Genomic DNA, 26,200 nt, shown 5'->3' with positions numbered 1-26,200 from the left:
TAATTCATTGTAGTCCCAGTTGTTCATATTTTCTTTTGTTTTCCTTGCCTGAGGAGATTAGAAAAAAATACCACCAAGAGCAATATCAGAGAGTTTACTGCCTGTGTTTTCTTTTAGAGTTTTATGGTTTTAGGTCTTACATTTAAATCTTTAATCCATCTTGAGTTTATTCTTGTATATGTTGTAAGAAGGTGGTCCAGTTTCATTTTTTTTGCATGTATCTATAATTTTTCCTACACCATTTATTAAATGGACTATCATTGTCCCACTCTATGTTATTGCCTCTTTTGTTATAGATTAAATGACCGTATTGGAGTGGGTTCATTTCTGGGCTCTCTCTTCTGTTCCACTGATCTATGTGTCTGTTTTTATGCCAGTACCATGCTGTTTTGATTACTATAGCCCTTAGTATAGTTTGATATCAGGTAGCATGATACCTCCAATTTTGTTCTTCTTTCTCCAGACTGCTGTGGCTATTCAGGGTGTTTTGTGGTTTCATATAACTTTTAAGATTCTTCGTTCTAGTTCTGTGAAAAATGCCATTGGTATTTTGATATGGATTGCGTTGACTCTACAGACAGACACATAGATTCCTTCGGGTAGTAGGGACATTTTAACGATGTTAATTCTTCCTATTGACAAGCATGGGGTATGTTTCCATTTATTTGTTTCTTCTTCAGTTTCTTTTTTCAGTGTCTTATAGTTTTCTGAGTATAGGTCTTTTACCTCCTTTGCTAAATTTATGCTGTAGTATTTTATTTATTTTTAAATGTATTTATAAATGGGATTGTTTTTGTAATTTCTCTTTCTGAAGTTCATCATTGATGTATAAAAATGCAACTGATTTCTGAATATTAATTTTGTATCCTGCTGCTTTGTTAAATTCATTTATCAGTTCAATAGTTGTTTGGTGGAATCTTTGGGATTTCCTATATAGTATTATGCCATCTGCAAATAATCACTGTTTTACTTCTTTCTTTTTAATTTGAATGCCTCTTATTTCTTTTTCTTATCTGGTTGCTATGGCTAGCACTTCCAACACTATGTTGAATAATGGTGGTGAAAGTGAACATCTTTGTCATGTTTCAGATCTTAAATAAAACACTTTTAGCTTTTCTGCATTGAGTATGATGTTAGCTGTGGGTTTGGCATATATGGCCTTATTATATTGAGGTATTTTCCCTTTATTTCCACTTTGATGAGAGTTTTTATCATAAATGCATGCTAGATTTTGTCAAATGCTTTTTCTGCATCTATTGATATGATCATATGATTTTTACCTTTCATTTTGTTTATGTGGTGTATCACATTACTTTATTTGCAAATATTGAAACAAATTTGCATCCCAGGAATAAGTCCCACTTAATCATGTTGTATGATCTTTTTAATGTATTGCTGGATTCGATTTGCTAATTTTTTGTTGAGGATTTTTACATCTATGTTCATCAGAGATATTGGCCTATAATATTCTTTTTTTGTAATGTCTTTGTTTGGTTTTGGAGTGAGGGTAATGGTGGGCTCATCAAATGAGCTCGGGAGCTTTCCCTTCTCTGTAATTTTTTGTTATAGTTTGAGAAGGATAGGTGTTAATTCTTCTTTGAATGTTTGGTAAAATTCACCTGTGAAGCAATATAGTCCAGCACTTTTGTTTGTTGGGAGTTTTTTGATTACTGCTTCAATTCTGTTAGTAGTAATGCATTGATTCAGATTTTCTGTTTCTTCTTGATTCAGTCTTGGAAGCTTGTATGTTTTTAAAAATTTATCCATTTCTTCCAGATTGTCCAATTTGTTGGCTTATAATTGCTCATAATATTTTCTCATAATCCTTTGTATTTCTCTGTTGTCAGTTGTCACTACTTTTCTTTCTCTTCTGATTTTATTTATTTGAGTCCTCTCTTTTTTTTCTTGATGAGTCTGGTTAAAGGTTTAGCAATTTTGTTCGTCTTTTTCAAAAAACTAGCTTTTGGTTTCATTAATATTTTGGATTGTTTTTTTAAGACTCATTTATTTCTGCTCTGATCTTTATTATTTCCTTCCTTTTATTGACTTTAGCCTTTGCTTCCTGTTCCTTTTCTAGATCTTTTAAGTGTAAGGTTAGATTGTTTATTTGAGATTTTTATTGGTTCTTGAGGTAGACCTATATTGCTATGCCTTTCCCTCTTAGGACTGTTTTTGCTGTGTCCTTTAGATTCTGGGTCATTGTGTTTTCATTTTCATTTGTCTCAAGGTATCTTTTAATTTCTTCCTTGATCTTGTTGTTGACCCATTCATTATTTAGTAGCATGTTTTTTAGCCTCCAATGTTTGTGTGTTTTCAGTTCTTTTCTTGTAATTGATTTCTAGTTTCATAATATTGCAGTCAGAAAAGATGCTTGATACTCCTCTAATCTTAAATTTTTTGAGACTTGTTTTGTGGCCTAACGTGGTCTATTCTGGAAAACATTTCATAGGCACTTGAAAAGAATGTATATTCTGCTGCTTTGGGGTGAAATGCTCTAAAAACATCAATTAAATCCATCTGGTCTAGTGTGTTATTCAAGGCTACTGTTTCCTTGTTGACTTTCTGTCTGGTAGATTTGTCCATTGGTGTCAATTGGATGTTCAAGTCCCTACTATGATTGAATTATTGTTGAGCTCTCCCTTTGTGGTTGGTCGATATTTACATTATATATTTAGGTGCTCCTATGTTGGGTGCATAAATGTTTACAAGGGGTATATCCTCTTTTTGGATTGATCCCTTTATCATTATGTAATGTTCCTCTTTTTCTCTTGTTATAGCCTTTGTTTCAAAGTCTATTTTGTCAATATAAGTATTGCTGCCCCAGATTTTTTTTCGTTTCCATTCATATGAAGTACTTTTTTCCATCCCTTTACTTTCAGTCTGTGTGTCTTTCAATCTGAAGTTTGTCTCTTGTAGACAGCATATGTATGGGTGTTTTCTTCATATCCATTCAGCTACCCTATGTCTTTAGATTGGAGCATTTAATTCATTTACATTTAAAGTGATTATTGATAGATACACAGTTATTGTCATTTTATTATTCATTTTTATGTTCTTTCTCCCCTCCACCCCTCTCACCCCCGCCACCTCCCACACACTTCTTCTTAAAGAAGCCCATTTAACATTTCTTGTAATACTGATTTGGTGGTGATGAACTCCTTTAGTGTTTTCTTGTCTGGGAAGCTGTATATCTCTCCTTCAATTTTAAATGGTAGCCTTGCTGGGTAGAGTAGTCTTGGTTGTAGGTCCTTATTTTTCATCATTTTGAATATTTTATGCCAATCCCTTCTTGCCTGCAAAATTTCTGTTGAGAAATCAGTTGGCAGTCTCATGGGAACTGTTTTGTATATAACTAACTGCTTGTCTCTTGCTTCTGTTAAGATTGTCTTTTTGTCTTTAAAATTGGCCATTTTAATTATAATGTGTCTTGACGTGGGCCTGTTTGGGTTTATCTTGTTTGGGACTGGCTGCACTTCCTGGACTTCCTTCATCAGGTGAAGAAAGTTTTCAGTCATTATTTCTTCAAATAGGTTCTCAATTTCTTGCTTTCTCTCTTCTCCTTCTAGTACTTCTATGATGCAATGTTGTTATGCTTGATTTTGTCCAGAGGCCTCTTAAACTTTCCTTATTTTTTTTGGATTCTTTTTCTTTTGCTGTTCTGATTGGGTGTATTCTGTTACCTTATTTTCCAAGTTGCTGATTAAATCCTCTGCTTTATCTAGTCTGCTGGTGATTCCTTCTGGTGCATTCTTCATTTCAATTATTTTATTCTTCACTTGTGACTGGGTCTTATTTATTTATTTATTTATTTATTTATTTATTTATTTATTTATTATTGTTGTTGTTGTTATTATAACTTGCTTGATATCTCTTTGTTGAAGTTCTCACTGAGTTCCTTGAGCATCCTTATAACAATTATTTTGAACTCTGTCTCGGTGGGTTGCTTGCCTCCATTTTGTTTAATTCTTTTTCTGGAGTTTTCTCCTGTTTTTTTTTCTTTAGGATGTATTTCTTTGTTTCCTCATTTTAGCTGCTTCTCTATGTTTATTCCTTTGTATTAGGTAGATCTGCTATATCTCCAAGTCTTGGCTGGGTGACTTTATGTAGTACGTGCCCTTGTGCGACCCAGTGGCACAGACTCCCTGGGCATCTGCTCCGGGTGCTCCAGGAATGTCCCTTGTGTGGGTTGTATGTGCCCTACTATTATATTTGAACCTTGATTTCTATTAGCACATTAGTGGGTGGAATTGACCCTCAGACTGACTGGCTGTGGGCTTTGGCCACATCCATAGCTTATGGGCTGCTGTGAGGTGTGCTTACCCTGTGGAATGGGATTTGCCTCAGTGGGATTTGCCTGTTGAGACTGCTCTTTATGTGTGTCACTTGTGGGGCTAATTGGATGGTGCTCTGCTGTGGTCTGTTGAGCCTGGAGTTACTCAGCAAAAATCTCAGAGCACACTGAGGCCAGCTGCCGCCCACCTGGTGACCATGGATCCCTGAGCATTGTCCAAAAAAGAGTGCAATGTGGGCAGGGCTGGCTGCTACCCTCGTTCCCTGAAAATAACACTTAGCCAGACAATCAGCTCTAATGCTTCTTTTGGAGCAAAAATTAATATAGGACCCAGTATTATTATATTATGTTATGTTATATTATATTATATGAAAGAGTGGGTCTTGTATTACAGTAAAATAAGACAGGGTCTTATATTAATTTTTGCTCCAAAAGACACATTAGAACTGATTGCCCAACTATGTCTTATTTTGGGGGAAACACAGTAGCTGAGAAAATGCCTTTGGCATTGCTCGAGTTTGGTGGGGTCTCAGGAAGTGACCAGAGTGGAGTGAGCAGAACTTACCAGGCCAATATACATTCAGATTTGGTTGTGTGGGGGAGGGCTCAACACAGGAAAGATGGTGTCCACCTGCTAGCTACACAGGAGAAGGACTCCACACAGGGAAAATGGTGACTCATTCTGTCTTCATCTTGAGGTCACACAACTCAGTCTCTCCCTGTATGTCTCTGACCCCTTCCAAATCATTATCCCTCCACCAGAGCCTGGGGTGAGTTCCCCTGAGTGAGTCTGTGAGTGGGACCTTTAAGGGTACCTGAGTTTCCTGGAGTCTTCTGTCTAATCCGGTCAGTTGGAATCCTCACTCTTTTTTACAGCCAAATGCCATGGGGCCTCTTCCCAGCATAAATACTCCAGGCTGGGGAACCTGGTGTGGGGCTGGGGTCCCTTGCTCCTCTGTGGGGAATCTCCATGGCTGAGATGTCCCTCCGAATTCTCAACTGCCACGTGGAGGTGTGGGGCTGACCTGTTCCGCATCTCTGTCTGTCCTACCAGTCTCAACATGGCTTCTTCTTTATATCCTTTGTTATAAAACTTCTGTTCATGTAGACTTCAGATGGTTCTCCAGGTTGATTATTCTTTAATTTAGCTGTAATTTTAATGTGGTCATTGGAGAAGGCAACCACAGTGTTTATCTATTCCTCCATCGTGGATTCTTCCTTGATCAGCTTCCAACTTTCTTTACAATTGTAATACCTAGGTCCCATCTTCATGCACCTATGGAGATGAGTGTTTACGAACATGTGCATGTAATTGGGTGTGTATGTGGTAGTTTCACATGTGTTAAATAGTTGCTGAATAAATACATAACAGGGTCATGAGAGGAGAAGTTGGAGATGATGCTGTGAATTAGGGCCTTCAAGTCAGATTTTTGATTATGCCACCTTTGCTAAAAATACCCCCAACAGCTCTCTGAGGTCTAGAACATAACGACCAAACTCCGGGCCCAGTGTGCAAAGCCCTCCACAATCTGTCCCTGCTTCTGGCCTCAGACTCTCTTGTTCTTCAAAAACAATCTTCTGATCCAATCAAACTACTCTCCTCATCATAATTCTTCTGCTTAAACCTTCCAATGGCTACCTTCACAGTTAGCAAAACCTGATATGCTTTCCATAGAGGCCTTACGGGATTGGCCCCACCCATCTCTCTGAGCACATCTTCAACCACTTTCTCCCTTGTTTGTAATCTCTGCCACATTGGCCCTTTCCCCGCTTGTTGAAAGTGCTGAATTCTTTTCTGTCCCAAGGCATTGGTGTATGTTATGCAGTCTGCCTCAACTTCTCTTTTCTCAGACATTGGCATGGCTGATGCCTTCTTCTTATTTGAGTCTGAGTTCTTTTCTGAACACCCAGTCTGAAGCAGCACCTTCTTCATGCTCTCTGTACCACCCCATTTCATTCCATCTATAGCACTCATGTTTACCTGACATGGATTCTTGTTCACCTTTTTAGTTGCTTTGTACATTGGAATGTAAGTTCCATGATGTCAGGGGCATTACTTTCAACTCACCACTATTTCCCTGGGACTAGAAAGGTGCCTAGCCTAGAGTAAATGCCCCATAAGTACTTGATAAATGACTGAAGAAGGTTCTTCTATGTCTGCAATGTTAACAACCCTGTTCCTGTCCCACTGTGATTGCCCTCCCTCCCTCTTTATCTAACACCAAAAAGCAGCATCGAACCTCCCTTCTCTCCTTTCTCTTAATTCCAAAAGCACCAGTAGAGCCAACCAATTGCTTCTTTACTTTTCATTTAACAAACCAGGAACCAGGAAACTAGACTCTTACCTGCCACTAATGGTTGGCTGTACTTTCAGTGTTTGTGTCTAATTTTCTAATTAGGTAATAAGCTCCTGGAGGTTAGAATAGCTAGTTGTATCCCTCTCAATGCTCAGCATAAATAACAACTTGTTCTTTGCAGGGGTTAATAAATGCTTGACTGATTACCTAAAATACTTTAAATGAACATTAGTGATTCATTCACCCAGTAGATATCGAACATCTATCTGCACCAGGCATTATGCAAAGTGGTAGAGGCACAGTGAAAAACAAGATCTACAACTTTCTTACTCCAAGGAGTTTATGGTTAATAAGAGAGACAATTAACATGTGATTAAATATTTACCATTGTGAGAAGCATAGAACAGGGGGATTAGCTTTATTTTGTGGAGAGGGATCAGGGAAGGCCCTGAGGGACATCTAGGACTGAAAGATAAGTAGGAGTTAATTCAATGAGGATTGGTAATAGAGGGGGGCCAGCTGGGGAAGGAGAGACAGGACAGAGGCTGTTCTTATGGATGCTTCCACGTAGGGAAAAACTGACACAGGGATTGCTTTTAGGGGTCCACAGTTGGTTCACCACTTTACTTTGTCCCTTGAAAAAGGGAAACCAGTGAACACAAAGAGCACAAGATTCCCATTTATAGGAGCAGGAACACTGCCAATGAAAAATATGGATCATTGTGTTTTAAAATGCTTGGGATAAATCCTTCAGCGTTGATATAAAATACAAGCATTTAATGTATAAGAACAGCTTTAGAATACTATAATCAGATTATGGTATTAAGGTTGGAAGATATAAAAGGACTTCGGATTAAGGGAACAAAATATGTTAATTGCTGAGAAACTGAAAACTGACCTTGAATATTTTCAAACTTGTTTCAGCCAGAGAACCTTTTGTTTGAATGAAATCTTATGAAGTGTGAACAAATTAAACACAAAGGTTACTGCTTGGCTGAGTGGGCTGGGGGTGAGGCCTGCAGTTCTTTGGTTTTTTTCTTCCTTCAGAAACCCCCAGGTTCTGGGAGCTCAGTCTAAAAATCGTTCACTGCAGAGTGAACACGGGCTTGACCAAGGTAGGATGCTTTCTCTGCCAAGAGTTTCTCTCAGATCTCATCCAAGACAATGGGAAAAACAGCCACTGCTTCTTTCCTCTCCTCTCCTCTCCTCTCCTCTCCTCTCCTCTCCTCTCCTCTCCTCTCCTCTCCTCTCCTCTCCTCTCCTCTCCTCTCCTCTCCTCTCCCCTCCCCTCCCCTCCCCTCCCCTCCCCTCCCCTCCCCTCCCCTCTCCTCTCCTCTCCTCTCCTCTCCTCTCCTCTCCTCTCCTCCTTTCTTTTCCTTTCTTTTCTTTTCAAGGAAAAAGGAAGACTAAATTTCTTCACTTGTAAATGGATTGTTCTGGTGGGTGAGAGAAACTCAAATCTATTGACTCAGGTGCTTGTATGTTTGTTATGAAAAGGTATTATGAGTTACATCAAAGAATCATGTTACTCAATTGCAGAATTAACATTGGAAATGACTCTGCCCTTCCCCATAACTTAAACAAATCTATTTCTGGGAAAAAAATGTAATGAATCCTGTTCGCTGACGTAAATGGAAAAGTACTGGCCACTACTTCTGTGTCCCTGGTGTGCTGCCATGTGTTGTGAGCTCTTCAAAAGCCAAAGATGGAATAAATGTGGGCAAATCAACAGTGGGACACTTTTTAGGACCCTTGGGTTGGTCATTAAATGCTCATGTTGCAGACTGTACATTCTCAACCTTTTTGCCTATGAGGCCTCTTCCCTTTCCCTCCCAGCTCCAATTGTTCAGTATTGGCTGAACCAGGTGGCTGCTGGGCCTATGGGAAGCTGGGTACCAGTGAGGCCTCGGGCTGTGTGGGAGAGGGGTTCTCTCCACCACGGGCTGGGGGAGTGCCTGAAAATCCGTACCTTGAGAACTGTGAATCTGGAGGAGAGTTTTCTCCTTTGGAGTATGAATGGGGCATAGAGAAAGTTTGACATTGGTGTGACTAGGAGGTCACCTGCCAAATGAGTCGCATGTACCTTTCCTACCCTAGGTCTAGATGAGTATGAGGAGTGGGCCTGGAGGGTAGAACATCTGGCCAAAGAGGAGTATTCTGAAGCCTTAAGAATTTCAACTTGCTTGGGACCTGCCATCCCTTTCTTCTTTCCTATTTCTCTCTTTGGAATACTAATGTCTGTTCTATGCCTACCCACCATGTATTTTGGAAGCACGTAACATGTTTGGTTTCCTAGGTTCACAGCTAGAGAGCAATTTGTCTATGTATGAGAAGGACATGAATTTTGGGGGCTTAGGTGTAGAATAATATGGTCTGAATGTATGTGTCCCTCCAAATTCATATGTTGAATCCTAACCCCCAAGATGATGTTAGTAGGAGGTGTAGCCTTTGGGAGGCAAAGAAGTCATGAGGTAGAGCCTTCCTATTTGGAACTAGTGCCCTTATAGAAGAGACCCCAGAGAACGCTATTTCCTCTTCCACAGTAGGAAGATAGCAGTCTGCTCTCCAGACACCAAATCTGTTGGTACCTAGATCTTGGACTTCCTGGCCTCCAGAATTGTGAGAAATAAATGTTTGTTTTTTATAAGCCACCCAGTCTATGGTATTATGTTAAGTCCCAAATGGACTGAGACAAACCCCATGATGTTGTAGATCTTCAGGATAAGGCAAGCAAAAATAATTTTGACCCTTTATTATACATTTTGGTGAAACTTTGCATCCTAAAACATAATCATGCAGTGACCTAAACTCCAGAGAATAATTGAAACATGCAAAAATTACCCTTGACAATTGGGACCAACTTGTATTTTGTTCTGGTTTGAAAATGTTAAGGTCAATCATGAACTCTTTCATTTTCTAAAAAAAATATAGGATTAAGACACACGGATGGACCAAGGTGTAAATGTTGAAGGATCATCTCTGGGTATCTGAAAAAGATCAAGAGAAGGAAGATAGTTACTAATGACACAGTGTTATGGTGAACAAACAAAACAGAAACAGACTCACAGATACAGAGAACCAACTGATGGTTGCCAGATGGGAGGGGTGTTGGGAGGATGGATGAAAAAGGGGAAGGGATTATGAAGTACAACATAGTCATGGGGTGTAAAGTACAGTATAGGGGATATGGTGAATAATATTGTAATAACTATGTATGGTATCAGGGGGGTACTAGACTTATTGGGGAGAACACTTCGTAATTTATATAAATGTCTAACCACTATGCTATACACCTAAAACCAATATAATATTGAATGTCAGCTATAATTGAAAAAAAACAAACCCAAAAAACTTAATAAACAGGTCAAGGAAGAAAATCTGTTTAATCATCGCAATAAAATAAAGCTTCTGAAATTCACAGCTGTTAAAAAACAAAAGGGGTCTGAATTCTGCTGGTGTGCCCATGTAGCCTTTGGCCTCTATCCCTTTCTCCTGCCTGGAGCACAGTCGTGACATCAGTGGTGCAGCCAGCATCTTGTAAGCCTGAAATTGAAAGCCACACTCTGAGGAGAGTGGAAGAGGAACAGGGAAGCCACCTACATTCCAGATGGCATTATTGGACTGCCCTGGGCTCCAGAACTTTTTGTTTCTGAAAAATAATCTTTTTTCTTGTTTTTCAAAAAATTGCTGTGATGTGAAAAAAATTATACTTAAGAAAAATTGTATTTTTAAAAAAGAACAAATCAATGTCCACTTTATCCTTATCAAAATCATAATTTTCATGTTTCTTTCAGGCCTTGAGTCATAAATATCCTTAGTCTTATAAACATCTTTTTTTTGAATGCATTTATTGCCCCTATTATAATTATTATTACTATCATTTTATTAGTTTCAGGTGTACAAAGCAATGTAATAGTTAGACATTTAAACCCCTCATAAAGTGATAACCCACCCGCAAGCTACTACTCGTCTGACAGCGTATATAACTGTTCCAATGCCATTGACTATCTTCCCTATGCTCTACTCCACATCCTGTGACTATATATACCTGTGTATTTATAGTCGACGTTCAATGTTATTCTACTTCAGCGTCAGGTGTACAGCACAGTGGTCAGGCATCTACACAGTCTATGACGTGATCCCCCTGGTAAGTCCAGTGCCCATCTGGCACCTTTCCTGATCTTTACAACAGTGTTGATTATATTCCCCCTACTGTGTTAACTATCAATTTGTATTTCTTAATATGTTCATCTTTTTCACCCTGATCCCAACCCCATTCTAAACTATCACCCTGATAGATCTAGTACCTATCTGGCACCATACCTAGTTATTACAATATTGTTGACTATATTCCTTATGCTCTACCCTACATCCCCATGACTACTGTGTAACACCCAATTTGTTCTTCTTAGTCTCTTCCCTTTTACCATCCTCAATTCCCCTCCCGTCTTAAAGAAGTCCCTCTAAGAGTCCTTGTAATACTGGTTTGGTGGTGATGAACTTCTCATGAACTTCTTATGTTTGGAATAAGATGCATCTTATTAGGAGGCCCTGTAATTTCAAAGGCATAAAGTACAATCTAATTTTATGCCAGAAACTCATTTAGGGCTGCAGTAAGCAGCGGAATACAGGAATAGTCTCTGATGATAGTTCCAGATATATTTTTAGCAGCTGGAAAATGGAACTATATTCTATTAATGAGACTTGATAGTTTCATTTAAGTTATTTTTATTAATTTGCTTAACAGATACTTTCCAAATAATTGACAGGATCAGATATCTATTTAATATAATTTGGCTATTGGGGTAATTAAAATATCACATCAACTGCATTTCAACCAAATGTTTAAAGAAATAACCTACCACTTCCATTTGCTATTAACACTGACTGAATTGGGTGTGTTTTTCTTTGGGGTCAGAAACAATTAAACCATCATTTAGAGAGGTTCGCTCACTTTGCGGTTGCTTTGAAGCATATAGGTAGAAGCAAGTGGTGGGAAAATGAGAATTTTCATTGGAAGAGATGAACCTGCCCTGTAAAGTTTGTCATGGTTACCAAATTTATGCCAAGAACCTGAAAGTTCATGTAAAGGAGATTACAACAGGAGCCTCTCCTCACGACCCTTACCATCTCCGTAAACTGATCCATACAATTCATTCTAATCAACTCAGGAGTTGCTGGGCTATTCAGGGTGAAGGTCGTGGTCAATCCTCTTTCTCTTCGGGCAGCAGTCACTGCATCTTTTATGGCAAAAAATACGGAGGATCCCAAGAACACTCCAGACTCACCCAGTCCCTGAGAAGGAGTGCAAAAGGCCATCAGAAATGCATGGGTCTTTTAGGACTAATTTGTGTTCACACACACATGCACACACACACCCACTCACCTCTTCTGGCTTTATTACCTTCAGAGTGGAGTGTGTCTGACTTGCCAGAATTGATTCCCCTCATGCTGATTTGTGTGTGGGGTCCTCCTCAGAGTAGCTCGTGAAAATGCCCCAGGGCATCAGGATAGCAGGGCAACTATAAACTCCTGTTCCTCCACCCAGGTCAAGAAGACCAAAGCCCTTGGTGCCCTGTAGGGTACTCCAACTTTGGTTTCAGACCATTTGTGTTTAATGCAAGACCACAACAAAACCACAATCTTTGTAGCTGAGCTTGAAAGACAGTGAGATGGTTGCCTTTGGACTGCTGAGATTTCATATGTGCTCACTTCCCTGGTGTGGGTTGGATGCTTTTGAATTAACAGTGTTGTATTCTGAATAATTCTTGTACTAATTTTTCTTCTTTCTTCCTTCAAAGTCGTCTGGTCTCTGGTCTATGTCCAGGGCTTTAGAAGAGAGATAGGACAAAGTTCCCTAAGTAAATAAAGACTATCTCATGCTGTGGTTTTTACTCTGAAGCAGATGTGGAAGGACAGGGGGAGCTGGTGAAAGAAGTGGTTTCCTCTGAGGTGAGGAGAAAGGGAGGTCTTGTGCCCTATTTGGAGCAGAACCAGCATGGAGGTGGCTAGACCTCAAGAGGCAGGGTCTGTCAGGACAGTCGTTAGAGATGTCCCTGGACAAAGTGTGGTGCACAAGTGGAGATAGAGGCCTTTCATACAGGAAGTCTGACCTTCCTGCCAACTTGGACCTACTTCTGAGAAAGACGGAGAATTTCCTGAAAGCCTAAGGTTAAAGATGCCATCTGTACGGCCAGATATGGGCTCAGAATGGCACTTACTTGGGAGAAGTTGTGTTTTTGTATACTTGCATTAGAGAACCTTTCCCTTAAGTCTATATGGGCCGGTGATACGCCCCCTGGCTACAGGGAACATGAGCCAACACCTCTTGTATCAGTGTCTATTAAAACCTCAGAGAAAATCAATGGTCAGGGAGAAACTTGTTTGAAAACCCATGCTGACTTGGGAAGGGTGTGAGAAAGGAAGAATTGAATCTGGAGGACATGTGGAAAGGGTGCACAAAAGAAGACTCTGGGCTGGTGAAATTTGCCTAAAACTTCAGTTTTATCCCATGGTGGCACTTAGCCTAATGAATCAAGATGTTTGACTCTTCCTTTACCCATCTTATTTGATTTAAATTTGTTTCATGATCTCTCTCAAGAGTGAAGATTCTATTTGGGTTTCTGAAGGTCAGTGAGCACCACTTTGTCATGAGTTTGTTTTCCTTTTCCCATCTCCCTTTGGGATCTGCAATTCCAAGGAGGAAGCAAATTCCGGAGACTGTTTCATTACTTCTTGAAGGAGTATGGACTCAACTAAGCACCCCTCCAATTCATGTGCTGAAGTCCTAAACCCCAGTATACCAGTATAAGACCATATTTGGAGACAAGGTCTTTAGAGAGACAATGAAGTTAAAATAACGTATTTGGGGTTGCTTATAAAAAGGAAATTAGGACACAGAGAGAGTGACATCAGACATGTGCACACACAGAAAGATGCTTATGTGAGGACACAGTGGGAAGGTGGCTATCAGCAAGCTAAAGGGAGGCCTCAGAAGAAATCAAATCTTGATCTTGGACTTCCAGCCTCCAGAACTGTGAGAAAATATACCTCTGTTTTTCAATTCATCCAGTCAAATATTTTGTTATGGCAGCCCTAGCAAATGAATAGAGAGATCTCAAGTTCTTACCTTGGATGAGTAGATGGCTATGGGATTTTGGGAACGCACAAAAGTGATATAGAACTCTTCTGGTATTTCAGCAACAGCGGGGATTTTGTAGTCATTTGTACCCCGAGAATAAAGCACACCTTCTGGAGAATATTTCAGTTCTTCTGTGGTATATAATCCCATGCCTTGAATAAATCCTCCTTCAACCTACAGGCAAAATTTTCCCAGTTTATAAGCATATGATATTGATTGGATAAATACTCCCATGGGACTGCACATGGAGCTCTGAACCATAGTAAGCCATTTTTGAAAGCACTATGACAGACTTTACAAAAGATCCTTCAGGATCTGGTGCCTGCCATCCTGCTTAACCTCGTCTCTAGCTCTTCTTGCCCAGCCATCCTGCATTCCAGGGACCGGACACTTGTCAAATTCCAGGTAACCCTCCAAGCTCACCAGATTCCTTCAGACCTCCAAGTCTTTGTAAAGGCAGTTGCCCCTGACTCTCTTCACTGCTCCCCACCTCAGCTTGTCCACCTGGTAAACTCCTATTCATCCTCCAAGTTCCAGCTGAAGCAAAACTGCCTTTTTGGAGCCTTTGGAATCCTCCCACCATCTCCTGGGTGGATTTAGAAACTGCTTCTTCCAGGATCACTGCATTTGGACCCATTCCCCCATCAGGGTGGCTCTCAGAGGGAATTTTCCTTGTTCAAGTCTCTCACTTTTGCTCTTGCTTCACTCTCTTCTTGCTAACTTATAATTATACTGAGTCCTGTCCTTCTTGTATCGTGTACTTCGCATGGTGCCTGGTACATAAATTCTCAACAAACTTCTGTTGTATTAGATGAAAAAGAAGCTAACATTAAAGGAACAGGAACTAGAATAAATGGAATTAAGACACTATTCATTATAATATTTGGATTTTTAAACTTCCGTTTATAAATTACCATGAAGAGTAAGTAGATCAATGTTAAACAAAGTGGGTTAAAAGAAATATTTCTATTAAATTAAATATTTTTTTATTAAAAGCCATGTTGAGTTTTAATTGCAAACTATAATGATTAGGGAAAAAGGCTTAAGGTCCTATTTAAAGGCGGTGTCTTCCTTGAGGTTAAACAAATTGAAGGAAAGTTACAGTTTCCATTTTATTGATTTGTAAACAAATTTGGGTGCTGCATTTGGATCTTTCCAAATGCTTGCCCCTAAAGGAAAAGACTGAAGTCCAAGAGCTCCAGTCTAACACACTTCTGGTTTTCTTTCCTTTTCCAATGGGACCAATGTAGTGTTTCCCTATCATGACATCTATATTTTTGCCTTTGCTTAAGCAATAAAGAGATGGTAAGAAGCTGGGAGGAGGGGATAGAAAGGGGAAAGGGAGTTGGAGCCTGAGGCTAGCTTTGGTTCTCAAACTTTAGACTTAAAATGAGTTTCAGGTGCAGATTAAATGTGCAGATTACAAGTCCCAGTTTAGCAAAGTATGATGGAGAAGTCTGCACTTGGGCATAGGAATCCACATTTCTAATAAACACTATAGGTGCTTTTGTTGCAGAGTCTGAGGACCACATTTTAAGGAACACTAAGGGAACAGTTCAAGTTTTCCTCAGAAAGCCCAACGGCCAATCTAGGTAAACCAATCTCTTAGGATTTAGGAGGGCAGGGAGCTGTTGGTAGACGAAAGTACCACATGTCTGTCAGGTTTAATGCCAAGCTGCTCAACCTGTCCAGCTACTCAGGTCTAGACTGTTGACCAGCTGTCTCACTTCACCTGGGAGCTGGTGGGCAGGTCTGGGGTGAGGTGATGCAGCTGGTCCGTTGGCCCCACTTTGAGTAACAAAGCTAGGAAAAAAAAAAAAAGCAAAGCTACAAGCAAAGCTACACCAACAGCTGGAAAGATTGTAACTTAAAGTTTAAAGAGGCTGTGGGTGGGCGGTGGGTGGGTGGTGAGATGGCTCAGTTGGTTAGAGTCCGAGCTCTGAAAAACAGTGTTGCTGGTTCCATTCCCACATGGGCCAGTGAGATATGCCCTTCACAACTAGATTGAAGGACACGACTTGGAGCTGATGGGCCCTGGAGAAACACACTGTTCCCCAATATTCCCCAATTAAAAAAAACAAAATAAAACAAAAAAAAAGATTTCACTCTTAAAAAAAAAAAAGGCTTTGGATGCATTAATTTCATTTATCTGTGAGATAAAAAGTCAAAAATTCAGTAAAGGGGAAAAATTGTGTTTAAGTATTTCTTTTTCCCTTATATTTCTCTAAATTGTTCAGTCTATTTAAATTCAATATTAATTTGAATACTAATGTAATTTTATTACGTATTTATATAATATTACCTAATTATAAACGTTAATTAATTGTACATTAATTAAGTAGAAGGCATGGAGAATTATAAAGCAGGATCACTCACACATATACCTGCCACGCAAAGACAACCATTGTTTACTTTTTCTTGAATTTTCTTTCAATTTTTAACCAATTTTTTTGTGTGTAATATAACACACATTGCAGAATACTTGCAGCAGGTATAAATGCCATTTGGAAAACTCTGGGAAATAATATTCTCAATGGAATTGACCGAAAGTCCCTTTGGGGTGGTCGGGTATCACGCACCTGCCCAATGTCCACGGCTGGATTTATGCTGAAAGCAGCATCTATGAAGATGTCAGTCCTAAGGAGCTGTGCCAAGAGAAAATATAGCAGGGAAAATGTTAATATTATTGATTTAAAATAGATCTTTACTCCCTGTCCCTGGTTCTTCCACCAGCAGGATCAGGGCGGGTATTGTTTCCAGCATAGAAAACATGTCCATGCTCCTGTTCACACTATGAAGATGGTGAACACCAGTGTCGCTCTTTACCTTGTGAGCCCCAGTCAGACAGTCGACTTCAACCTCAGAACAGGAAACTCCGTAAATAAAATACGGAAAAGCATGACCTTCCTCCTTCTCCCAGTCCATATTTGTCTGGTAGCCTCTGAGAAGAGAAATCAGGAGGGAAAGTAAAGGCACTTCCCCACCAGTGGTCTGATCACCTGTGGTGCTCTGGGTCCTGGGGATGAACAGAGCTCCTACCCCTGGCTGAAGGCCTGTCTCCCCTTCTGTGAGGGGGACTGTGGTGATCAGAGAGGCAGACTGTGGACATGGGGAGAAGGTCCACTAGTGTCTGAGCCCTACTCTCCAGCATACAGTTACTGGGATGGGTCAGATGTGTGTCCCTCCTGGTTGGTAAACAGCTGTGGCCCCAAGGAGTCCCTGGCCCCCCCACTCCCGGATCTCCGTCCCCACCCCCAGGACCCATGACTGAAGGTATAACACAGGGCACAGCAGCGCTCCAGTGCGCTCCATGCATCCGTTCAGATTGATGAGCGCACACCATCTCTGCCCAAGTATAATTCTAAACCAAGGTGAAAACGTCCTTTACTTGAAATATCCAGTCGTCGACAGGCTGATGGATTCTTGGAAGGCTTTTGCAATCTGGAAGGCATGATTGTTACAAAGAAATATAAGTTTAGGAAAAGTAGTGAAAAATTTCACGCTGAGCTTGCCTCCTCTTGTTTGCTCACTGCAGCCACATTCATCTCGAGCACAATACACCTTGTAAAAGCCATAGGTCATGCTTTTCAAGGGAGGTGCTTAAAGGCAGCTGCTAGCTGTGCTCCGGGACCCTCTAGTTTTTGGAGTTGCACCGTGTAAATGTTATTATATTTTCATCCTTTTCGCTTTTTAAATTAGGGAGGGGGCTAGGCCATATTCATGTACTTATGTGCATAGGCACGTACACAGGAAGATGAATATACACATATACACACACATATGAATACATATGTATATGTGTGCATATATGTATGTGTGCATTTTTAACCTACTTTTTCCCAAAGAATTCGATTGGCTGTCTCAGTATATATAGTGTGTCAGCTTTCCAGCTGGAGCAAACTGGGTAGGGCTGGGAATAATAATACTAGTGATGATTGGAATAATTATTAAAAACAGAGTAATCTTTTCCTATTAGGACTGCTATTATCTCCATTGCTCTGGTGACCAAGGCTCTGACACACAGAGGAAGAACTCATCTCACAGGAACTTGTGACAGAGCTGGGGCAGCAACGCCAGTATGTTTTTACTTTCGAGCCAATGCTGTTACCAGGCTCTGTGAGAAATTGGGCTGTGAGATAAAGGCAAGTGTCAATGAACACCGACATCGCTTTCACTCTTCTGGAAAAGCAGAAGTACATGTTAATAAATACTTCGTTTCCTGAATGGACACCACCAGCCAGCCCATGCACTTTGGGCATGTACCCAACAGGATGTACTTGCCTTTTCCTGGTGGGGATGATAAGGGGAACACTCACCCAGTCCTCCCATCTTCCCTGAGGGTTTTTCCTGATGATTGGTTGAAGACGGGCCATGAGAATTTGGCAGGCATTCTAAAAATAAATATTTCAAATGGCATAGGATATAAAAGCCACGGGGAATGGCAAAATGTTAAATAGTCAAAAATCAATTCAAATGTCAAATGTCAATCAATTCGATGTTCCATTGAAGAACCTGCGTCCCAGTCTTCAAGGCAGAGTTTCTTAAACTTGAGTAATACATGGAACACCTTTGAAAGAAACAAGTATTCCTGTGGATCCTGCAGTGTTAAAATTATGTTTATTATAATGTGGTTTAAGTACCTGCTGACATAAATCTAGGTTGAGTCTTCTTAGAGTTATAGCTCTTTAACAGCGATAAAGCAAAAACAAAAATGACAAAGTGTGTAGACCAATCTATGTATCAATAAACACCAAAATAACAACATTAACCATCATTTATGTTTTCTGGAGCTAAACTGCTGCTTGGAATACGGACAATGTCTTGACCGCTGTGGCACACACACTTTGGAGTTCACTGTGCCTATTGCGTATAAGCTAATGGATCAATTTTCTCTGCACTCTTCTTATTTAAATTGCTATTAGAGTTTCATTTGCATTTATATCTTGCCATCATCTGCTCTTCAAGAAAACATCATTCACGTATAAAGTCTTGCCCTTGTTGCCTTGATACAAAATATACTTCTTGGTCCCAAATGTAGGCAAAGAGATTTCATGGCAGTACTCCACTTATAAAATGGTCATGCTGATGATGCAAAAAGTGCTTGTTTTAATTGAAATGAGAAATTCAATTAAATTTCCATTTCAATTATTGCTGTGAAATCTTGATCTCCTGAGATTATACCTGCCAACCCCTGGGTGTCTGTGGGCCCGAGCTTTCTTCCTCTCTGAATTCAAATACAAATCTGTTTGTATGTGTGCCCTGACTTATTTATCGCAGCCTTAGAATACTCCTCATGCCCTCTCTTCATATCTGTTCCTTCTGTTCTGTCATCCCCTTTTTGGGATATGGTCTCTGGCTTCTCATGCATTAGCGAGACCCCAGTGTTCATAAATCTATCTTTGCTGGTACAGTCAGTTTTCAATCACTGACCCCATTACAAACGGATGCCTTCCAAAAGAAGGCCACGTCCAAGGAAAACCCAAGTAGCACAGTTCCTGCCTGTCCAAATATCAGATTTTCTTCTCCTTATCGTGCCCTGACCACAATACTCCTGTGCGCAGCTTTACACACAACAGTCTGACACTCTCCTGAGGTAAGTTTTCCCTTTAAGAAAGCGAGGTATTGCAGAGAACATTTGTAATTCTTTTGTGACGTCCTGAACTGCTTTCTTTGTGTGGAGAATTCTCTCACCTTACATTCCTTGGTAGGGTCGCCTCCCCCATTGAAGCTCCAAATGCCAGATATTAATTTGTCCAGTTTCCTTTGCATTATAGAAAATTTCAAAATACACAAAGGTAGAGAGGATAGTACAATTCCCCCTTAAACCCTTTACCCAGCTTCAACAATGAGCATTTACACCCCAACCTCATCCCCAGCTATCTGTCTTACCTCTTCCCCCACCTCATTCTCCTTTGCTCTTTCTGCTCCAGCTACCTCAGTTCCCTGCAGCTCCTTAAGCACAGGAAGCGAGCTCCCTCTGCTCCCAAGTACCTACATGGCTTCTTTCCTTGCTGCATTCAGGACCAGGCTCATGGATGACCAGTCAGTGCCTTGCCTGGTTTCCCTGCTGCCTAAGAGGGCAGCTCCAATTCTTGCACTTTCTGTTTTCATAACTTCCTTTATTTTGATTCATAACACCTGTCACTATGTTTCGTTTTCTCTTCTCTTCTCTTCTCTTCTCTTCTCTTCTCTTCTCTTCTCTTCTCTTCTCTTCTCTTCTCTTCTCTTCTCTTCTCTTCTCTTCTCTTCCTCCTTCCTTCCTTCCTTCCTTCCTTCCTTCCTTCCTTCCTTCCTTCCTTCCTTCCTTCCTTCCTTCCTTCCTTCCTTCCCCTCTCTCTGTCTCTCTCTGTCTCTCTCTCTCTCTGTCTCTCTCTCTCTCATTATTTAATAATTATTTATTAATGAAATGTAGGCTAGGAAGCTGGGTGGGGAGAGGGGAGAAAGTACAGGGAGGGATGGAGAGAAGACACTCCACTTGCTTTCTACCTGCAGGTCCAAGCAGGAAAGTAGCAGAGACACTGTAATTTGAAGTGCATTTTGGAATTTTGAACTGGACATTTCAATAATTGAAATGGATTATTTTCTGCAAATAAAAGTGATCAAGGGATTTTTAGTCATCTTAGAGTGATTAGAAAAATTATAGGTAGATTTTTTGCAAGGGGAGAGCAGAAGAAGGCCACAGAGGGAGCTTCAAACATTTGGAGTCTCTGCTCTGCCAGTAATTAGCTCAGTGACCTAGAACTAGCCACTTGACCTCTCCTGGCCTCAGTTTCATCTTCCATAAAAGAAGGGACTGGACAAGGATCCTTCCAGCATTGTCCCTGGGTGACTGAGAAATGGAAGGAAAGTCACCTGCACGGCCTTTCCGTTGATGTCTGTTCCCATTGAAGCCGCTGTGAGGAGAGCATTGGGGACTGTGATTGTGCTTGTTTCATACAGGTGTATATACGATGAAGGGATGTTCAGCTCTCGACTAGCCACCTGCCAGAAGCAGAAGAAAACCATTATTTATTTCATTGATTCTAAGCCTCCCTTGCTCTCCAATTGAAAACTTTAAAATTCTTTTTGGAACTGAGTATCAAACTTGGCTACCTTATGGGAACAAACATTTAAGATAGCATCTTGTGTCTTATATTTAGATTATAAGTTTGGAGATTTTAAATGGCACCGTAAAAGATACACTGCTTTCCACAGCTATGTTGCCAACTAAAGCATCTTCTTGTGCTTTCATAGAAGAATCTTCTTGTACTTTCACCAGTTTCATAGAAGCCACGTGGCAGTATGGTCACTCTGAGACATCTAGTATAGTATGATATACATACAGGCAAGTTTGAAGTCCCTTCAAGCTAGAAGATACATACAGTCTTATTGTTTTGCCTTCATCTTCTTATGCGGTGTATAGACATTTAGCATATTGTGTTTCCTTCGTGCGATATTTTGCACGCATAAAGGTATTGTTGTAAAGAAGCAAGATCTGTTCAAAGAAGGCCCTGTGGATTTTTGTGATTTCCTAATTCCAAACACACTACTAAATAGTATTATTTCCTTAAAGAAAATGTCTTCTCTATATTTCTCATTGACAGAAAAGCTTTGCCCCCTCCTACCCACATTCTTAATTCAAATTTCATATTCAACAAATTCTTTTTTTAAGTATAACTAATACTTTTATTTTTTTAAAATTTATTGGGGTGACAATTGTTAGTGAAATTACATAGATTTCAGGTGTACAATTCTGTATTACATCCTCTATAAATCCCACTGTGTGTTCACCACCCAGAGTCAGTTCTCCTTCCATCACCATATATTTGATCCCCCTTACCCTCATCTCCCTCCCCCAACCCAACAAATTCTTATTTAATATTAGAAGAGATAATTTCCTATTGCAAACAATCTCTTGCTCTTTCAACGACTTCTGTGAATTAGCACACATAACAGCCAATCACGTGGAGTTCCTAAGGAGACTGAATTCTAAGAACATAATTTCTCATCCTATTCAATGCTTTCATTTCGAATGAAGATGTGAATTAATACCATAGTGCTTTGAGCAGTTGCCATAAAGCTGAAAAGTATTTTATCTTTGAAAATTTGAATCATGTTTCAGAGGACCTATGGACTTGGTTCTTTAGTATGCAGAAAGAATACTATAACATATTTCCTCAATTTGAACACCCCACTTCCATCAGCCCCCTGCAGTCTTGTGTGTCTGATATCTAAGTGAGTCTTGTAATTGACCTGTGCATTTAGTGTGACAGTATTTCTCCTGCTCAACAAGAAAAAAGCTGTTAAACTGACTGTACAGGGGTATAGTCTTCCACCGTAGAGAAAATGGGTACTTATCTCACCTGTATCATTTTGGTGTAGAGGCCTTGTCCAAATTCACAGCCACCATGAGTCACCAAGACAGAACCATCAAGATAGATGTGGACTAGAGCAGCAGCCTGGTGGGGAATAATTATATTACCAGTTTGGAAACTGATGTGGCCAAATGTTGCTGTGAGTTTAGCTGAGGCTGCCAAGTGAATGGTCTGCTTCATTGGGCCAATCTCTCATTGTTTATATTGGAGAAGAACACTATGGTTGGTGGCGATGGACAATCCCTTTCAAAATCCTCCAGACTTGAAAACCAGTACTGTAGGTAGGTGAATGGTGGCTCGTCTCTACTCCCACCATCTCCTGCCCACTTGGAGGACTTGTGTGGTTGCCTTGGAAGCTGCCTCTCCAAAGCACCAAGCTGTACAATACTTTATTATTCTTTCCTCCCTTCATGTAAAGATTAATTTTAAAGTAAATGGAACCTGTATGAGTAAATTTCCAGGCAAAACTTTCACTAGAGGAGCTGGGAGAACGTTCGGCTGTTTTAATAGTTTCCAAATACTTCTGACCTTTAGAATTATGGTGAGGTTGTGGTATAGCCAAATTTTGGGAAATCCAATTCATCAGATGGTTGGAGGTGGAGCCCAGATGCCCATTTTTTGTTTTAAGCTCTCAGGTGTTTTGATGATTGGCCAAGTTTGTCATCCATCGATTTAGTTCAAATTCTTCACTTTGTATGTGGGGGAATAGAAGCCTAGAGAGGAAAATGCTTGGCCAAACCCAGTGCCTAGTTCATGGTAAAGTCAGGAATGGAACCCACAACACCTAACTTGAGCCCAGCATCTTCCACACGCATGCCGTGCTGCCACCTTCAAACTAGCTGCTGTTGTCCCTCTGTGGGGTTGGCCATGAGCTCCAGGAACCGGACCAAGGAGGGATGAAGGGGGGAGGCTGGGCTATGTCAGGGGGTTCTGCTCGTTCTCAGAATTTTTCTTTAGAGAAGTCCTCATCATATGCTCCCGTATGTTCCCCAGCCTCCTGCATCTACTCCCTTGGGACCTCTACCCCCATGTTGATACAAGGATACGCTAGTGTCCTTGCTTCCACACGTTCAAAATATCAACTAATTTAGCTAAGCCAGTCTCCTGGGTCTGAGACTGTAGGCTCAGGACCATCAAGTTCCCTGTAGAAACTTTTAAACTTTGTGCTTCCATCTCATGGCAATTTAACAAGAGTAATGGATGACCATGTATCAAAGGGTATTGCCACATGCTTTCAGAGCCCATGTTAGATTCTATGTTGATGATTGTATAAGCACCAAGTAGGACTACTTTAATTGATGGGGCACATTAGAGACAAAAGGTGGGACGGTGAGTCATCACACCCCACACAAATATTTAGGATGAAGACTTCAAAATGACTTGAAGTGCATCAGCAGCCAGAACCACCATCACTTTGTGAATATTTAATTTTAGAAAAGCGACATCATCTACCACATTAAGTTAACATTACTGTTTTGAATATTACTGGCACTTATAGTACTATTTTATTTAATTTCCAATTTTGTTTGTATTTTATAAAGGCATAAGAGCTATAAGAAGCTTATTTTTGCTTTGCGGTTATACATGGTTAAATAACATTAAATTAAATAATTTAAGCAACCACTTAGAGTTACAAAAAAATTTTTTTTTCCCTTTTAAGGGAGTCTGTTTTTTATTCTTGTTTCAGGAGTATTCCCTGGGGGGAAGACTGAACATCTGCTCCAAGTGTGCAGTGCTCGTGGCCTTCCCCTCCCTCCTTCTCATTTTGCTTGCTACCTTGTCAGTGGACTCTGAGGAAGCTTGTGGCAGAATGTAATTTTGATAAGAGACAGCTTGGGCATCCCTCATCCACACCGTGAGGAGGTCTATATTTTTTCCTTGGCAAAGATTTGCTTATGGGGACATTAGAGAGATTGATGGGAATAGAAGCAAGCAAACAAAAAAGTAATAATAAAATAAAAGCAGAATCAGTAACAGAACCCACAAAAAACTGTTTAAGGTGAAACTAAACAGAAGGCACAACAGTCATGGAACCTCAACACGGTAACTCTGGATTTCTGTGTGAATGGGGAAGCTCTGCCTGTTCTTATGTGTTTTTGAAAGTTCTGTCTTCAAATGACCCTACTGCCATCATTAAGAAATTAGGAAAGAGAGAAAGGGATCCTTTTGCTTCCCCCTATTCTTTCACGAACTTGAAATTTGACCTCATACCTCAATACTCATGTTTGGAGCGTTGCCCAAGACCAGACCCCCTTGAGCTGGACTTTATCAATTGATTGCTTTCTGAGGCTCAGGTAGTGTCTCACACCGGGTTTTCCCTGAAGATACTCATGGTCCCCAAGTTTTTGCCTAAATCCACTTTGTTTCCTGCTATAGGAAACTGCCCCAGTTTCTTCTTTGTCCTGAGTGGGACCATACGTAGTTGCTCACGATTGCCTTTTACAGATAGCTAGTCATGTGGAGAAGGGTTTTTGGTATAAAAACATTTCTCCCAACCTCACCTGATTATAGTAGGTCTGGGGCATCCCAATGGTATATTTCATGGGGATCACGGAGAGCCCCTTTTTCTTCCAGTAATTCTTTTTGTTAAATTCCTCGGCGGCCTGTTTCCTAGCATAGAATGAAGATTTCTCCAGACATTCTTTCCAGCATCTTCGCAAGGGCTCTGGGTTAAACATCTCCTTAAAGGCTGTTTTACTAATTCTCTTATACATGTTTATTTCTCTAACCTGAAAGACAGAAAATAAAAAGGATTTCAAAGATATATGCTTATTCTATATGTGAAAATGTGTTTTTGTTACACACCTGACATGAAGAAAGTCTTTCTGAAAAAAGAAACAACGACTTAAATGGCTATAAATATGTAAATGCAAATGTAAATATATAAACAGAATGATAATAACAATAATCATAATGATAGAAACTATATTGAACACTTTCTGTGCTCCAGGATATAGGCTAAGTGCATGATCTCAATGAAGTTTACAGTAATCCTGAAACATAGTAGGTACTATTATGAGCCCTGTGACAAGTTTTGTTAGTGGTGAGACAAAATTCTTCTGACTCAAATTTCTTTTACTCTTACATAATGTTTCATTATTCTTAACTGTCCTCAAATTAGTTTCTCAAATCTGAACTACAGTAGAATGTTTGCAAAATGGCGGTAATAATGCCCCCTTCCCTATTCATGCCCTTGAGTGGTTTCACACTGACTCTGGGATTGGCCATGTGACTTGCTTTAGCCAATGGAACAACTCATAGGTAATGCAGGCAAAGACTTGAAAAGTGCTTGTGAGACGTCATAGAAACGGTGGCGTGAGGTGAGCCTCTGGAAATATCCCCTGTAATTTACAACAAATCAAACAGAAATAACTCCACAAAGCTCTCCCTGTACAGCAGACAGGCAAGACAAAGAGGCTGACTACTGAATTCACCTAAAGGTGGGCAAATGGCACGTGCATGGGAGGAGGGAATGGAGAAGTACAGAGACGGGAGCCGCGTGGTCGTAGGACACAGACCTAGCTCAGTGCTCTGAGCTTGTTGCATCCCGGACCTACCGCAGCTGCAGGAGAGGGAAGAACTCAGATTGCTAGGGCTCTGCTTATGGCCCACAGGCTGGAGGGGACAGTATATTACACGGCTGAACCCAATGCTCACAGCAGAGACCTTGGAGCAAAGAATGAGGGAAGAAGTCTGAACACGGTGGTTTAAGCCCTCACTGCCGAGCAGAGAACAGAAGCCTTAGAACTGAGAGTAGCCACACCCTCCCTACCCTCCCAGAGTTCACCCTGCCCCCATTTGCCAGTGCTAGAAGTGGAACAGTAGCAGTGTCAGGTCAAAGGAACAGAATATTTGCAGTTCTGAGAACTGTAATCCACAGCCCAACTAGTTCTCACAAAGGAGAGGGAGCCATGGAAGCAGGACAAGCTGGTGGTGGTCCCCGCCATTGCTCTGGGCTACCTCTCACAACCTACCCCGCCCTTGTCCTCACCTATCTGGGTGGATACCTGCAGGTGTAAATAGAGCTGTTGAAACACACAGACTCTGAACCTCGTGTAGAAAGATCTTTGGAACTTTAGCAGCTCTCTGCATCCCCACAGGGACGTGGTGCCCTATG

General features: G+C 40.6%; 1 protein-coding gene across 1 annotated transcript in view; it reads right to left on the bottom strand.

Moving 5' to 3' along the window:
- Window positions 1-9,332: 9,332 nt before the first annotated feature.
- Window positions 9,333-26,200, bottom strand: part of LOC308498978 (aldehyde oxidase 4-like) — a gene marked incomplete at its 5' end in the record, with an annotated part of 70,993 nt that continues 54,125 nt past the window's right edge. The window contains 10 exons of the mRNA XM_081051764.1: window positions 9,333-9,575; window positions 11,716-11,883; window positions 13,718-13,903; window positions 16,309-16,374; window positions 16,556-16,670; window positions 17,118-17,170; window positions 18,046-18,120; window positions 20,582-20,710; window positions 22,072-22,167; window positions 24,585-24,812. Coding sequence (XP_080907890.1) covers window positions 9,522-9,575; window positions 11,716-11,883; window positions 13,718-13,903; window positions 16,309-16,374; window positions 16,556-16,670; window positions 17,118-17,170; window positions 18,046-18,120; window positions 20,582-20,710; window positions 22,072-22,167; window positions 24,585-24,812 — 1,170 coding nt within the window. The 3' untranslated portion in view covers window positions 9,333-9,521. The remainder of the gene's footprint in view (window positions 9,576-11,715; window positions 11,884-13,717; window positions 13,904-16,308; window positions 16,375-16,555; window positions 16,671-17,117; window positions 17,171-18,045; window positions 18,121-20,581; window positions 20,711-22,071; window positions 22,168-24,584; window positions 24,813-26,200) is intronic.

The sequence above is a fragment of the Rhinolophus hipposideros genome, assembly GCF_964194185.1.
Source record: "Rhinolophus hipposideros genome assembly, chromosome: 6".
In the NCBI taxonomy this organism is placed as follows: domain Eukaryota; kingdom Metazoa; phylum Chordata; class Mammalia; order Chiroptera; family Rhinolophidae; genus Rhinolophus; species Rhinolophus hipposideros.
This window is presented reverse-complemented; position numbering and strand designations above follow the sequence as displayed.